This window comes from Patagioenas fasciata, chromosome 2, assembly GCF_037038585.1.
Source record: "Patagioenas fasciata isolate bPatFas1 chromosome 2, bPatFas1.hap1, whole genome shotgun sequence".
Classification (NCBI taxonomy): Eukaryota; Metazoa; Chordata; class Aves; order Columbiformes; family Columbidae; genus Patagioenas; species Patagioenas fasciata.
The window spans coordinates 157,794,601-157,807,794 of NC_092521.1; the positions used below are offsets into that span (position 1 = coordinate 157,794,601).

The window sequence follows — 13,194 nt, forward strand, 5'->3', positions numbered from 1 at the left end:
TTCTAGGGGGTATTTTATCCTGCAGGAAGATTCATATTTGGGCATTTGATGTGCAAAATCCCACCCACATTAAGCTGGAAAACATCTAATCCCACAAACCTACATAGTGTAAATCCTGCTTTGAATAGCAACAGAATCTAAAGTATATTTAATTAAAATTATATAAAAATGAGATGTGCAATTATTAGAAAGCAAGAGACTTCTGTGCCTTCAAAAGAGCAAAACTCTCCTTATGTTATTACCTTTTTCTAACTGTTGTGGAAGAAAGGCTCGTGGAAGTGGACCAGGTGAGCCAGGGGAAGGGAGGCGCTTTTCTTCCCATCAGCACATCTGAAATGCTACATTCGTAGTTGTTTTACAATATTTTGTTGATAGCATTTTTCAAAGCAAAATACCACCACTGCCCTGACAGACCAATTATATTCCCTTACAATGTCCCACAGGCACATGAATTATGAACCAACAGAGTTCTGCTTAACTCCTCAGATAAACTGAACATACAGAATTTTGTTCTTTCCCGGACTGCGTATCTTGGCGTGCCCTCTGCTGGCATTTATTTCTAATGACACATCACAAATCTCCCTCACTTGAAATACCTGGGGTCAGCAGCTCTGCTCATCCAGGGAGAGTTTCTGTCAAATGCACACGATGGGAAATTTCTGGAAAAAGAAGGAAAAAAAGGCAGGTGTGCTACCAACACAGCAGAATTTTGGTAGAGTTGTGAGATGAGTGCACATCTTGTGTGGATGCTGAAATTGCCCTCCCAAGTGTGCCCACCCCAGGGCTCGTCAATGACTCTTTGACAGGGTTTGGAGGGATGGTTGGTGACTGCCACATGCTGACAAACACCATCGTCTTGCACGAATCTTTTAGATATCTGTTCTCCTGCCACAGCCAGAACATTTCTTTCATTCTTCTCTGAAGTTTTTACATAGCTTGGTGCTGATTTGCCCTTTGGAAAAAAGTTAAATAAAAAAAAAGAAATAAAATACCAAAAATTAAGAATTTGGACTTGCATAGTATTTATTAAACTATGCTGCTGTAGTGACAGTGCCAGAGATTTCCTCTTTTAATGTCTTTTAAATGTACGTAGATTTCTGCAGAGATCTTTGCACTGAAAGGACCAGGGAGCACACAGGCAGGAAACTGCCATCCTTTCCCTGCAGAGCCCTTCCTAATGAAGAAGAAAGACTGGTTTTCTTCCTGAATAAGAAAAAGGATGTGCCTCTGCTCTCAGATACCTCATAGGAAGCTGATGTTGCTGATGGAGCTACCTCAGTATAAAATCAGTGTCACAGAGAGGAGATGGGCTCTCTTACAAGGGAAAATGGTGCGGCCCTATAGCAGCGCTTTTGGCACACAGCACATTTTCTGTGTAAAGTCCTTGGACAAGAGTTGCTCCCAACACATCTCTGAAGGGCCAACCACTCAGCAAGCACACAATACTGTCCTGGAGCCTGCAGCTTTCTGATGGCCAGAGCTTGCCTGCGAGTCTGGTGATCCACTGGTATCTCATGGACCTCAGAAACAAAGGACAAGCCCCATCACTTCAAATTCCCCTGGCCCAGGTAGTCAGATCCCCTGGCAAGGGGCAAGGGGCTTCCTTCCACAGCATTTGGGTGCTAAAAATCCCATACTCTCATTCATCTTCTAACTGCCTCTCCACACGTCCCCAGAGAAGGATCCCAACCAAGTCTTCACACCCCATCACCACTGGTCCCACCTCCCCAAACCAGGTCAGACCCACATTTGCACCAGATGCTGGAGGTCACCCCAGGACCGATCCCTTTCTTTGCTGCGCCACGGGAAACACAGGAACCCACAGCCCTGCTGCCCAGAGATGCAGAGCCTGTACTGGTGGCCCCAGCTCATCAGCCACCGTCCAAACAATAAGGGGTTGTCCCTGCTCAAGATCTTACAATGTAGAAGAAAAATCTAAAAGCCCGGGTGAACAGAAGCAGGAGGTAAACACAGTCAGCAGCAACTGCTGTCCTTGGGGTGAGCATTGTGCAATGTTGCCTCTGACCCCAATCAGGGGAACCACCTATCCACTGTACTTGCAGAGAAATCCCTCCGTGATACGAAATATTTTGTAAAACTACCTTTATGGCTAGTTTCTTGAAGTCAAAAATTGCACATTTGATGGAACCGCAGGACCAAAAATCGATGCCTTGGTAGAGCTTCACTGAGCTCAGCTGGACTTGCACGAGAGTTTGACTCCCGGGATCAAGGTCTGCATCTGCATTTTGACATTGTTTATTCCCAGCAAGAGCTCTGTAACTTGTTGGCAACACTGCCGGTGTTTAGAGGTCATTTGTTCTGCTGCATCTGGAAAAGAGGAGATAACTTTAAATACTTGTAATCAGCTTATTAACAAAGTGGATCAGAAGTTAGATACCATGTCTCCTATGATTTTATACTTGTAAACTTCAGGAAAACAGGTTAGAGGAAAAATCAAAAGGATATTAACTAAAGATCAAGATCAAATTAAGCCGGATTAAAATAGCTCTACATGTTATCAAGTATAACACAAGGCTTTGTTGCAAGGTGGAGTGGACATCCAGATAAATTCATCTTTGGCCTTCGGTAGGGGAAAATAAATACAAAGGGTATTGACAGAGCAGCTTGGTTGCAGCATCACAGAAGCTGCTTAGGAAAAAGGCTGATGTGGACTTGTTCACGTGTTTGGCTTCACCTTTCTCTGTCCCTTCAAGTCACTTTGAGACAGGAACATTGAAAAGAGAAAAAAATGATCTTTTTTTCGGTGAGGGCGAGAGAAGAGTGGAAGGGACATCTCAGTGGTTGTGGCTTTCTAGTGGGAGAGCAGAAATATGTTATATTTAGAAGAGTTCTAGGTGGTTCAAGGTGACAAACCTCAAATGAGCAGATTAGGCTGTTGCAAACATATAATTGCTGAAGACTCGTTGAGGTCAAGAGCACTGCATGAGGGGATGGGCTTTGGAAGAACTGGACTATGTTTGGATAAGAGTCCAACAAATAAAATATATAACATTAACCATAGTGTTTCTAGAGCACTCAGGGTGATGTGCAGCAGTACTGCAAACACAGTTAATCTCCTGCTGGGGAGGTCTCATCCCCAGCAAAATTATTAGAACGGATGCCCATCCTTTTGGCAAAATCTCTTGTAATCACTAATGGAAAGCATGGTCTCTTTGATAAGGAGAATACTATGCCAATCTTCTTTAAATTTCAGTTATAAAAATACTTTATAGGAGTTTGAGGAAGTGGGTCTTTTTTTTTAAGACTTAACCTGATTTCTCCACCTGTGAAACACCAGTCAGGATGTGCCCGAACTGAGACTCTGCCCCGCAGCCCCAGCTGAGCTCCTCAAACACGCAAGTGCTGCTGCCCCTGGGTATCACTGCGCTGAATCACACCAGCCCTGCAAAAGAAAACTGCAAAGCCACCCGGCCTGTCCCACAGCCTGTCCCTCCTCCTCTCACAGGTGCTGACTTTATTCAGTATTTTTATCTTCTAACTCCTTTGCTCACCTCAGTGACTCAAGCCCATCGCCTCCTCACCCTCTCCTGCGCTCTTCATGCCAGGGCCAACATGTCCCTCCTTGGGGTCCCCATCCCCTGTGCAGCCACCAGCCCCACGGGACACGGGCCATGGTTCTCCTGCAGCACTGCAGGGCCACATTGTCAGTCTTCTGCTGGGCAACCTCATTTGCAAACACCAGCTGAGCTTATATACTGATGCCTCACAAACCCGTCTCTCTCCAGATCATTTTCTTCTGCCTCATTGTGGCTGTCCCAGTCTCTTCCAACAGATCAACTCACCTGATGCTGGAGTAGAGCAGAGCTGCTTCTGTCCAAGCTCTGCCTTGCTCCTAGCCCTCACACCTTTACTTCAGAGTCATCTCTGGGTTCTTCTGTTCAGGCTTTACATCTCCAGGGTTTTTTGTTTGGGTTTTTTTTGTGTTTGTTTTTTATGTTTTCATTTTGTTCTTGGTGCTGCTTTTGGTTTGGTTTTAGTTTTATACCACCCACGAAGGCTGAACCTTTCCCTGTTCAGCCAAACTAAAATCACAGCCATAGCAGCTGGGGGAGATTTTATTATTTTTATATATACATATATGTATAATCTCTATCTTCAGCTAAATCTACAGTTTCCTTTGCTATGGAAAACTCACGCTATGACTTCTGCACAGGTAAAAATATTTTTGCAAGAGGAGAAATGAGTATCTGAAAGAATGTTCTTATTCACTATCAGTAAGTACTGATATCTGGAACTGACGCAGTGCAGCTTCAGTTTTCAATAGTAAACTCCAAGTAGTTTAGGAAGGAAAATAATCTCTCTGGTTTCCTTCTACTTCAGCAAACCGTGCATCTGTGTCCAAGAACTTTTCAGTACATTAATTCAGCAACGACATAAAATATATTAAAGAATAGGGTAGAGTTTCCAAAAACAGGCACCTAAAATGCAGTTTCTAGATGCATATTTAGGCCCACAAATCTGATTTTCCAAACTACTAACCAGGCGCCAGAGTGCGCGGAACGCTGCCGGAGCCCAGCACTTCCGCAGGTCGCACCGCTCAACAACAGCATCCAACTATTCGACAGCCTTCTGCCCGAGACGGTTTTCGCAAGCTTCATAAAACACGAAAGGCCAAAACAACACATCCTGTAATTATCCACACTGAAAACAATCTTAATTAATAATGATACCATCGCTACTCCCTCTACCCTTAAACTGCCGCTGAAAAGTTTTCCATTTCCTTCATTTCTCTCTCTTCTCCTTAATATTTAATCCTGTATTTCAGGGTTTTATCATACTATCAACCTGATTTCAGGGGGGTTTGTTGTGTATAGTGTCAGATTTTAGTCTTATTGTTAGAATTAGTCACCTTACTATATGCTCAGTACCTGCAGCCTCAGAGGGGACACACTGTTCCAGCAATACCCAGGTTCAGCTTTGTGTCTGTACAAGGCTGATCTTGGTGACATAGCAAGGATTTAGATAAGGTTTAAAAAACTAACACGAAAATAAAAATCAGATTTCTGCCTTTATCTAAATTAAGCACTTAGAGGAAAAAAACATTCATTAAAAGTATTAAAAGCTAAATGTACATATGTTTAGAACGTTCAACTGATAAGATTAACCAGTTATTTGTTCTCCTTTCCATCAGGTAATGGTTTTGATGAAGGCACAAAATGTCACCTTTGCATAAGAGTGATGCTGTCTGTATCCTCCAGTACACATTTTGACCGAAAGTTATTGAAGCCAAATTAAGCCAAAAGTTTGATCACTGAAGCCAAAAATAATCTTGACTTAGTTGGATTTATGAGGGAGGGCGGCAAATTTTGACATCTCAACAGAGTGAAGATTCGAAGGAAAGGCCAGTTTCACCTTCCATAGAACTAAAGACCCTACTGAAAATACAGCAGTATCTCCCTGCTGAACTTCTACATTTGGATGCCTCTATTTTGACTTAGCTAAAGATGTTCCCTACTCAATTCAGATTAAATTGAAATAAGCAGAATTAAGGCAAGTGTTCAGAGTATTTTGAAGTCAAGCTCAGGCTAAAAATGCCAAACTTTTCTTTGCAATCTGGCCACATAAAGGGACCACGTAAATCAGCATCTCCTTCTTCCAAATCAATTGGTCACTCAAGAGATTTCCAGTCCAGGCACAACTCCTACTAAGCCACATATGCTGCTGTCATACCTTGAGTTTGTAGGATGCCTCTTATTTGTATGTAATCCTAAGATTACAAATCCTAGGGGTGAACGCATCAGCCACCTGAGTGGTCTCAGCACCATTACACCACTTGAAATAGAGAAGCGAATATACACATTTTAAATGTGGTCTACATAGGCAAGCAAGTTTTTCCCCAAACAAAGAATATTGAAACCAACAGCCTATTATTAAAAAAAAAAAAAAAAGCAAAGGAGATGTTGAACTCCCAGCAGGTTCCACACCAGGCTCTGGACACAAGCACATCCCGGTATTGGCACTTCCCAGTGAGCTCCGTCCCTGCCCTGGTCCCTTCTCCTCATCAAGTCAGGGTCATCCACTAGATTCTGGTTTCCCAGCACAGTTTATCCCAATTGACCAATAACTTTCACCTTTGGGACATCCACCTCCTCCTTATCAACCCACATTCTTGTTCTATGTGGTTCCCTAAGCTGCCCCATTTTTATTCCAGTTTTTCGTTCCTCTTCATTATCCTTCATGTTCCTTATCTGCAGTCCAAACACTTTTATCGTAAATTCGCCTCTCATGTGATCTTGTATTTCCTCTTCTGAAACCGTATCTCCAACGCTGGGCTGCTATTTCTGCTCACACCACAGACCCCTTACCCTTAGTCTGCATCCCTTCTCCAAACTCTTCTAGCATTGAAAATCACTGTCTGCTCCTTTCTGATGTCTCAAGTCACCTACAGCATCACTGCAAATCTAGTTTCTCTTATCGGTTAAAGTGCATGGACTTGATTCAGCCTTCAGCAATCCCAGACCATTAATGCATGAAGCCTTCAGGAAACATAATTAAAAATTTGTATCCAATCAACTGAAAAGAGAAAAATTATGAAGACGACAAAAAGCACATTCACATTAAAGTCAGCTCCAAACATCACGCCTCTGCTCCCAGCACAGGGCTGCGGGATGCTCTCATGTCACAGAGCTGCACACAAGGTTTTCTTTTCCTTGGCCTTGTGCTCTGAAATAGAGACAGAACTAAATTAGTTCAACCCTGGGGAGACAGGAAAGATGACAAATACAAGTGGGAGAGGGAAACCACACAAATTTAGCATTAACCTCTGAAGCAGATACAAAGCATGGCAAGTTTTGGTGGAACTGTGCAGCTGTCAGCAGGGAGAAACGGGGCCTCAATTAGCATCAGGCGACGCAATCAATTAGCAGTGTGATAATTTCGCTGTGGAGCGGGCACCAGCCCAGCTGAAAAAGTTTCCATTTTCAAAATAGTTCAGGCCAGAATTGGTTTTTTTACTTTTAAGCCCCTTGTACTATATGCACCACCACGGACGCTTTGCACCATTTCCATTTAGCAAAAAGCCTCAATGACGGAATTTTGTATTGAGCACTGAGCTGCCCTTCAGAACCTCCCCAAAATTATACCAGCTGCTAACCCGGGCACTTGGGTTAGACGCTGCACACGCTCACCAGCATCACCACTGCCAAATTGCAGCTCCTGGTACTGGTGAATGGTCTCGCTGGGAGGACACCGACCAGCAGCATCCACGGCACATCCGAAACAAACCCCACTTATCCCCTGTAACACCTCTCCCAGTCACCGGTACCTTCTGACTGGGATTTACAGTCTGAATTAAATGTGATTTCCCCTGTAAGCTCCTGCAAATTACTTATGTTCTGAAAACTATGACCTGTGGGAATTAGAAAAGGTAACAACAACACTACTTAAAAATAAAATATCACAAGGCTGAATGGTTTTTCAGTGACATACTCTGGTCCCAATGGAACGTTAAATAAAATTTCGGCACCAGTCTAAAGAGCACACTGTGAAGCATGACAGAGTGGTTCTCCTGCAGCTCATCTTCAGGTTAGAACACAGACATCCTACCGAAGCCACTTGTTCGTGCACACTACTTACTCACAGGCTTAAAAAATGATAATAATTTAGGCTTCAACACTTGCTCATCTTCAAGTCCTGTCCCCTCAAAACCAAACAGAAATGAGTTCTGTAAAGGGTGTACAACTCAGGTCATTAGAAGATTTACCGAGGTTACAAGCACCACAAGTTTAAATCACTTGCAAAAAGTCCTGACTTGATTTCAATCCCTCGAAATCAACTACAAGCCAGGGTTTGGTGTTCTGTCTCGATCCAGCCCTCACGGCGGTTATGCCACCTTGTAACTTTGGTCTTTTATTTCTAGTCCATAACACCATGGACACCAATCAATAATAGTTTTCCAGAGCACAAGCTCTTGAGGATTCCAAATGAGGCAATAAGGGATCCTGGAACGCACCAAAGGATACTCGGGGATGTATAAAGCAACGTCCTGTGCTCAGGTACCAGCCCCGCAGCGCTCTGCATGGCACCCGAAACCTGAAGGCACCACGGTTGATTGTTTTCAACATTGCAAAGCATTGTTTTGAATAATATGGGTGCAACAAGCAAACAACCTTTATTTTAACCTACAGAAAAACTGCTGGTGGGGTTCTCCCACCAGAGAAGTTCCGCAATACTTTTGCCATATTCTAAAAATATAAAATCTGGTTTAGACTTCATTTAAAATACCAATCCCTAGAGCACTGTGAAAAGTCACATGGAGACTTTTGCATAAGTGTAATTACAAAATTTTTAATGCAAAAGTGGAGAAATCAGTATCAACACAGCTCTGGGCACCTTTTCAGCCTGTATACTTCACTGGCAGTGTGACTGATGGGACTACACAAGTCCTGCTTCCAGGGACAGACTTGGTTTTCTTCCAGAACCATGGCCATCACTGCCTTGGAAATGAACTTTTTAGGTAGAAAAGAGTGGAAAGTGAATAGACAGATCCTTTGACTACTAACAAATTGAAATTCTAAGATTAACAGCAACCTTAATGTAATACAGAAGAACAGCAACTTGCAAAACAAAATGTTGAAAGTTTTAATGCATTTTGAATCATAATGAAGAACAACACTGTACATCTAAAAACAAATCAGCAGAATAATATAAAGTGGTTCCACATAACTTATAAATTTTTTCTTGTTTTTCCAAAAAGGTGGTTTTCACAGATTTAGGCAACAAATAAGATGTTTCATTCCAGATCTTGCTGATTGTAAAATGTACACAAGTTTTGTGAAAACTGATGTGCATTGCTTGAGAGAAAGACAGAAAAAGCTTGATTTTGCCCAGTGATGAGTTTTCTGTGAAATTCTGCACAATACTGACACTCTAACTGCAACTCTCCTCCATTTTATGAAATGCTGGACATTGTTCAGGGCTGAAAAACACTCTTTAGAAGGTTCAAAGCCACAAAATGTTTTCCACGTACTCAATCACTGCAGCATTATTCACTAGCACTGCGCACAGGTGATTCTGCTCCAAGGGGAACAGCAGCCTCGGCTTAACCTTTGGTACAGTATAGAAAATTAAAATAAGTGATAGTTCAGTGTTTAGCTGATGAAGTGTTCGCCTGCTCGTGAGAACATGGCTCTAGCACCTTATTTGGTTGATTCTTTCCAAAGTGAAAGTGTGTGATCATCCCACTCCCAGTGCCAGAGGATGGTCCCTCTGGTGATATAAAAAGTTGGCAGCAATGATGATTAAACTGCATAGAGTACAGTGGTCCTGTGTTCCAGATGTACTGGAGAATCTTAGACTATTTAGTTTTTAGCAAGACCAAAACCAGGGACCCTCTCCCACACCTCCGGTAATAGGACACTCATTGCTCAAGACAGTGCATGCAGGTCCTGCTGCAGAAACAGCTTCTGCTGGCTGGAGAGACATTTATTCTCTTTTTATTTGTTTTTTAAATGGCATCAACCTGTACCAAGTTCTCTCCATCGCCAACTAAAAGAGAAAGTGAGTATTTTTTCTTAAAGAATAAGACCTGCAACCTAACATCAAATGGCTTCACCCAGGAGTTAAAAACTCAGGGGAAAAAAAAAAAAAGTGAAAATAAACTTTAACACCATCCTTTAACCCTTGTTATCAGCAGAATTAAAAATCTGAAGGTCCTTTCTTCAACCTCACTAGTTTTGAGATTTAAAGATTACTTCGGTATAATTCTCTATGTATCTTGTATCTAAAAAATTTACAAAAACAAACCAAAGAAAAAAGGACCACCAGAAAAAAACAAGGTATCAAGCTGCTGCAATAACCTGCACTATAAGGATAGTGCATACACTCTTCATTAAATACCTTGAGCTCCCTCAGTGTTACGTTCCAAAACCACTTCTAGGACCCCAGTTTCACTATAATTACTCAGCGATGTACTCACCACCCCATTGCATCGCACTCCAATGCCACTTCACGTCAGTTCACAGGAGAATCAGTTCACACACCTGCCCTTATGTCATTACACACAGTGCTGCAGAGGGCAGTAGCACAGCTACAGCTTCACATCATCACGAGATTGAAAGTCCCTAATACTTATTTTATGCCAACCTGCCACAAATGATTCCCGTTGCGCACCCCTGGCCTACCCTCCCCCTGCACTTCCGCTGTGATATGTGAGACGGCCCAGGGCAGCATCTCCCTTCAGCTAAAGAGGCATCTGTCTGAAGCAGCATCTCGTTCTCTAGATGTCCGCTGCCACCTGCATTTACCTGTATGGTCAGCAGCTGTGGTGTGACACCCCACTGCCACTGCAAAAAAGGCAAAACCCAGTGAGGAGCAAAACCGGAGTAAGATAATTTGGGAAGAAGGGAGACATGTGTCAATCATTCCCTTTTGGAGCAGAGCAGGGACTGCAGCAGCCCTCGCCATGGCTGAGAACAGAAAGGTGACAGATGATGTTTACTTATTGTATTGCTCCATTAGCTTTAAGTGTTAATTATCTTAAGGATCACATTTAGCATGATTGTCTCTCCTCTCGTGTCAGAGATCGCATAACACTTCAGCCAGAGACCAAAAGTGCTTGTTTTTTCTAGGCTACAGTGAGATTCAATGCATCTTGACCAACATTCGTTTTTGAGGTAGTACTCATTTACTTTGTATTGCTGGCTCAAAATAAAAATATGGGAAGTGAACACAATTAAAAGTATGCCCACTGTAGGTATATATATATATATATTTAAAAAACAAAAACAAAACAACGCTATTTCCTTTCTGGGCAGATCACCAAAAAGATCCAATCCTTCTTACAAAGATCAGCTCACATTCACTGGTAAAGTCAAACTTTCATAAATGGTTTATAACAATAGCTATAAACTAAAGTGCTTCAAAATTTGCTTGACTAGATTTCAGTGATTACAATCATAATGTTCTGGATTTTTGCTAGTATGAAATGCCATGAGATTTTAGAATCACTTTATATAAGAAGGGTAGAATGAATATTTTTCTTTTTCAAAAGAAAAAGTACAAAAAGCATTCCAAATAAACCAGTCGATACTCACTACAAGTTGCTTGTGTGTTCCTTCTCAAACCTACTATTTCTCCAGTAACTGGAATAAAAAAATGGAGTTGAAGTTGCACTATGCCGCAGCACTAAAAAAAGTATTCCAAATCAGATGCAACCAGGAAAATGTTTACAACCATACAACTAGTGAAATTCACACTTCATTTCAAAGTTTTAGCCCTGCAGATTCTTTTTAACACAAGGCAGATATGTAGAGTCATGGAAAAATGTAACAGACTGCTATATGCTCTCTACATGAATTACAGAAGTTTCACATTTGTCACAAATGTAATGCCCTACTGTGTATCTATTAAACGCTAAATAACTTACGAACATTTATGTGCTCTATACAACAGTGAACATATTGACCAGTGGATGCCAAAATATAAAAGTTCATACACCAGACGACCTAATTTTAAAAAAAATCACATTGTCTGTACAATTCATGCAAACTGCGCACAATGTGGTAACAAGAACAATATTTGCTAAAGTCTCCACTTAAGGAAGAGCTTTTACAGCGGCAGCAGACCAGTTTTTGGAAAGTCTGTGCAAGTGTTGAAGTCCATGGCAACAGAAAACGCAAAATTCTTCCAGCATTTCATTTCTCCTGTAGCAAAGCGGGGATGTTGATGTTCCAGCCAATCGCCTGACGATCAAATCCACATGTGAAGAGGTTACAGATGGGATGGTCCTCACACCAGGCGGTGCAGCACACCATCCTCCTGTGGCCCTGCGACAGGTCGGGGGACAACAGTTGTTACTGACGGGACCTTTTGGAAGCCTTTATGTCTGGGGTGTCAAACTCATTTTTGCCAGGGGCCGCATCAGCTTCACAGTTGCCTTCAAAGGGCCGAACGTCATTTTAGGACTGGATAAATGTGATTACTCCTACATTCACACAGTCCTAAAATGACATTCGGTCCTTTGAAGGCAATCGCAAGGCTGATGCGGCCCCCAGTGAAAATGAGCTGGACACCTCAGTTCTATGTTATTCTATGTTAACAACTCAGTGCGACTCAAAAGGCAAACTTGCTAATGCTCGCACTGGTTTTCACAAATGCTACTTGGGAATCCTAAAGGTCATCGGTACTTTCACCTGCGACATAAAAATCTTTATCATGATGAAGCTCCTTAATATCAACACCAGGTCCATGATGACAGAAGCAAACAAAAAGGGGCATCAAAACTTTTGAGTTTTCCAAAGTATGTTTGCTATTTAATTGCATTTTATCTATAAAAGCAAATCAAATATTGATTTTAACATTGCTATTTATAAAAGCGATCTTAAAATATGGAACTACTCGCTGGCGACTACTTTGTTACAAACCTGCAAGATTAAGTATCCATCACGTCCACCATTCAGACAGGGTAATACTACACAGCAGGAATGTCATACTGAGGAAAAGCAATGCCTCATGTATCAGTCAAGTCCAATAGGTTAAAAAAAATGGACAATTTTGACTAACATTTAAGTTATTAAAAAAAAAGCCATGATTTCAGCAGTGTCAGTCTGAATGGAAATCTTAAGAATAAAAAAAAGCTAAACAATACACTATAAAAACCCTAAACTAGAAAATGATTAAAAAATACTAAATGAGTCTTAAAAATCCTTCCTGAATCCACCCAAAAAAGCTCAGTGAGGTGACATAATCCAATTAATTTCATTTAGTCTAATTTGCTCCATCAGTGATGGTTGCCATGCCAAATAGCACCACAAATGCACAAAACTTGATGGCTGCAGCAAGGATGGTTTAGTACTTGGTACCAAATACCAAGAATTTATGTGCATAAGCATGGAAGAAAAAATATAACATTTATCAGCCAATCACACACAACAAGTTTGCAAAACTGACCCCACTTTCATGTTTCTTTATATAACAAATTAAATACCGTGTAATTAAAAAAAACAAAAGCATTAAACCTCAGTGAGTCACTTTTCTGACATGATTCACATCAAGATAATGAAACACATTTGAAATACTCTTACATATCTTCTCCATTTCATCAAGAAGGCAGACATTAGTTTCACTTTAGCAAGGAGAAAAATTACTATGAAATCCAGTTGGAAGATCATTTCTAATTTCAATTAAAAAATTCTACATTTATTACTTATTTGCATGTTGGCCATTTCCAATAAC

The 13,194-nt window shown here is 41.5% G+C and overlaps 1 protein-coding gene across 3 annotated transcripts in view; it reads right to left on the reverse strand.

Annotated features, from left to right (window-relative positions):
* Positions 1 to 9,563: 9,563 nt before the first annotated feature.
* Positions 9,564 to 13,194, reverse strand: part of WDR37 (WD repeat domain 37) — a 45,224-nt gene continuing 41,593 nt past the window's right edge. For all 3 annotated transcript variants that reach the window (XM_065829894.2, XM_065829897.2, XM_071805306.1), the window contains one exon: positions 9,564 to 11,786. In XM_065829894.2, coding sequence (XP_065685966.1) covers positions 11,655 to 11,786 — 132 coding nt within the window. In that variant the 3' untranslated portion in view covers positions 9,564 to 11,654. The remainder of the gene's footprint in view (positions 11,787 to 13,194) is intronic.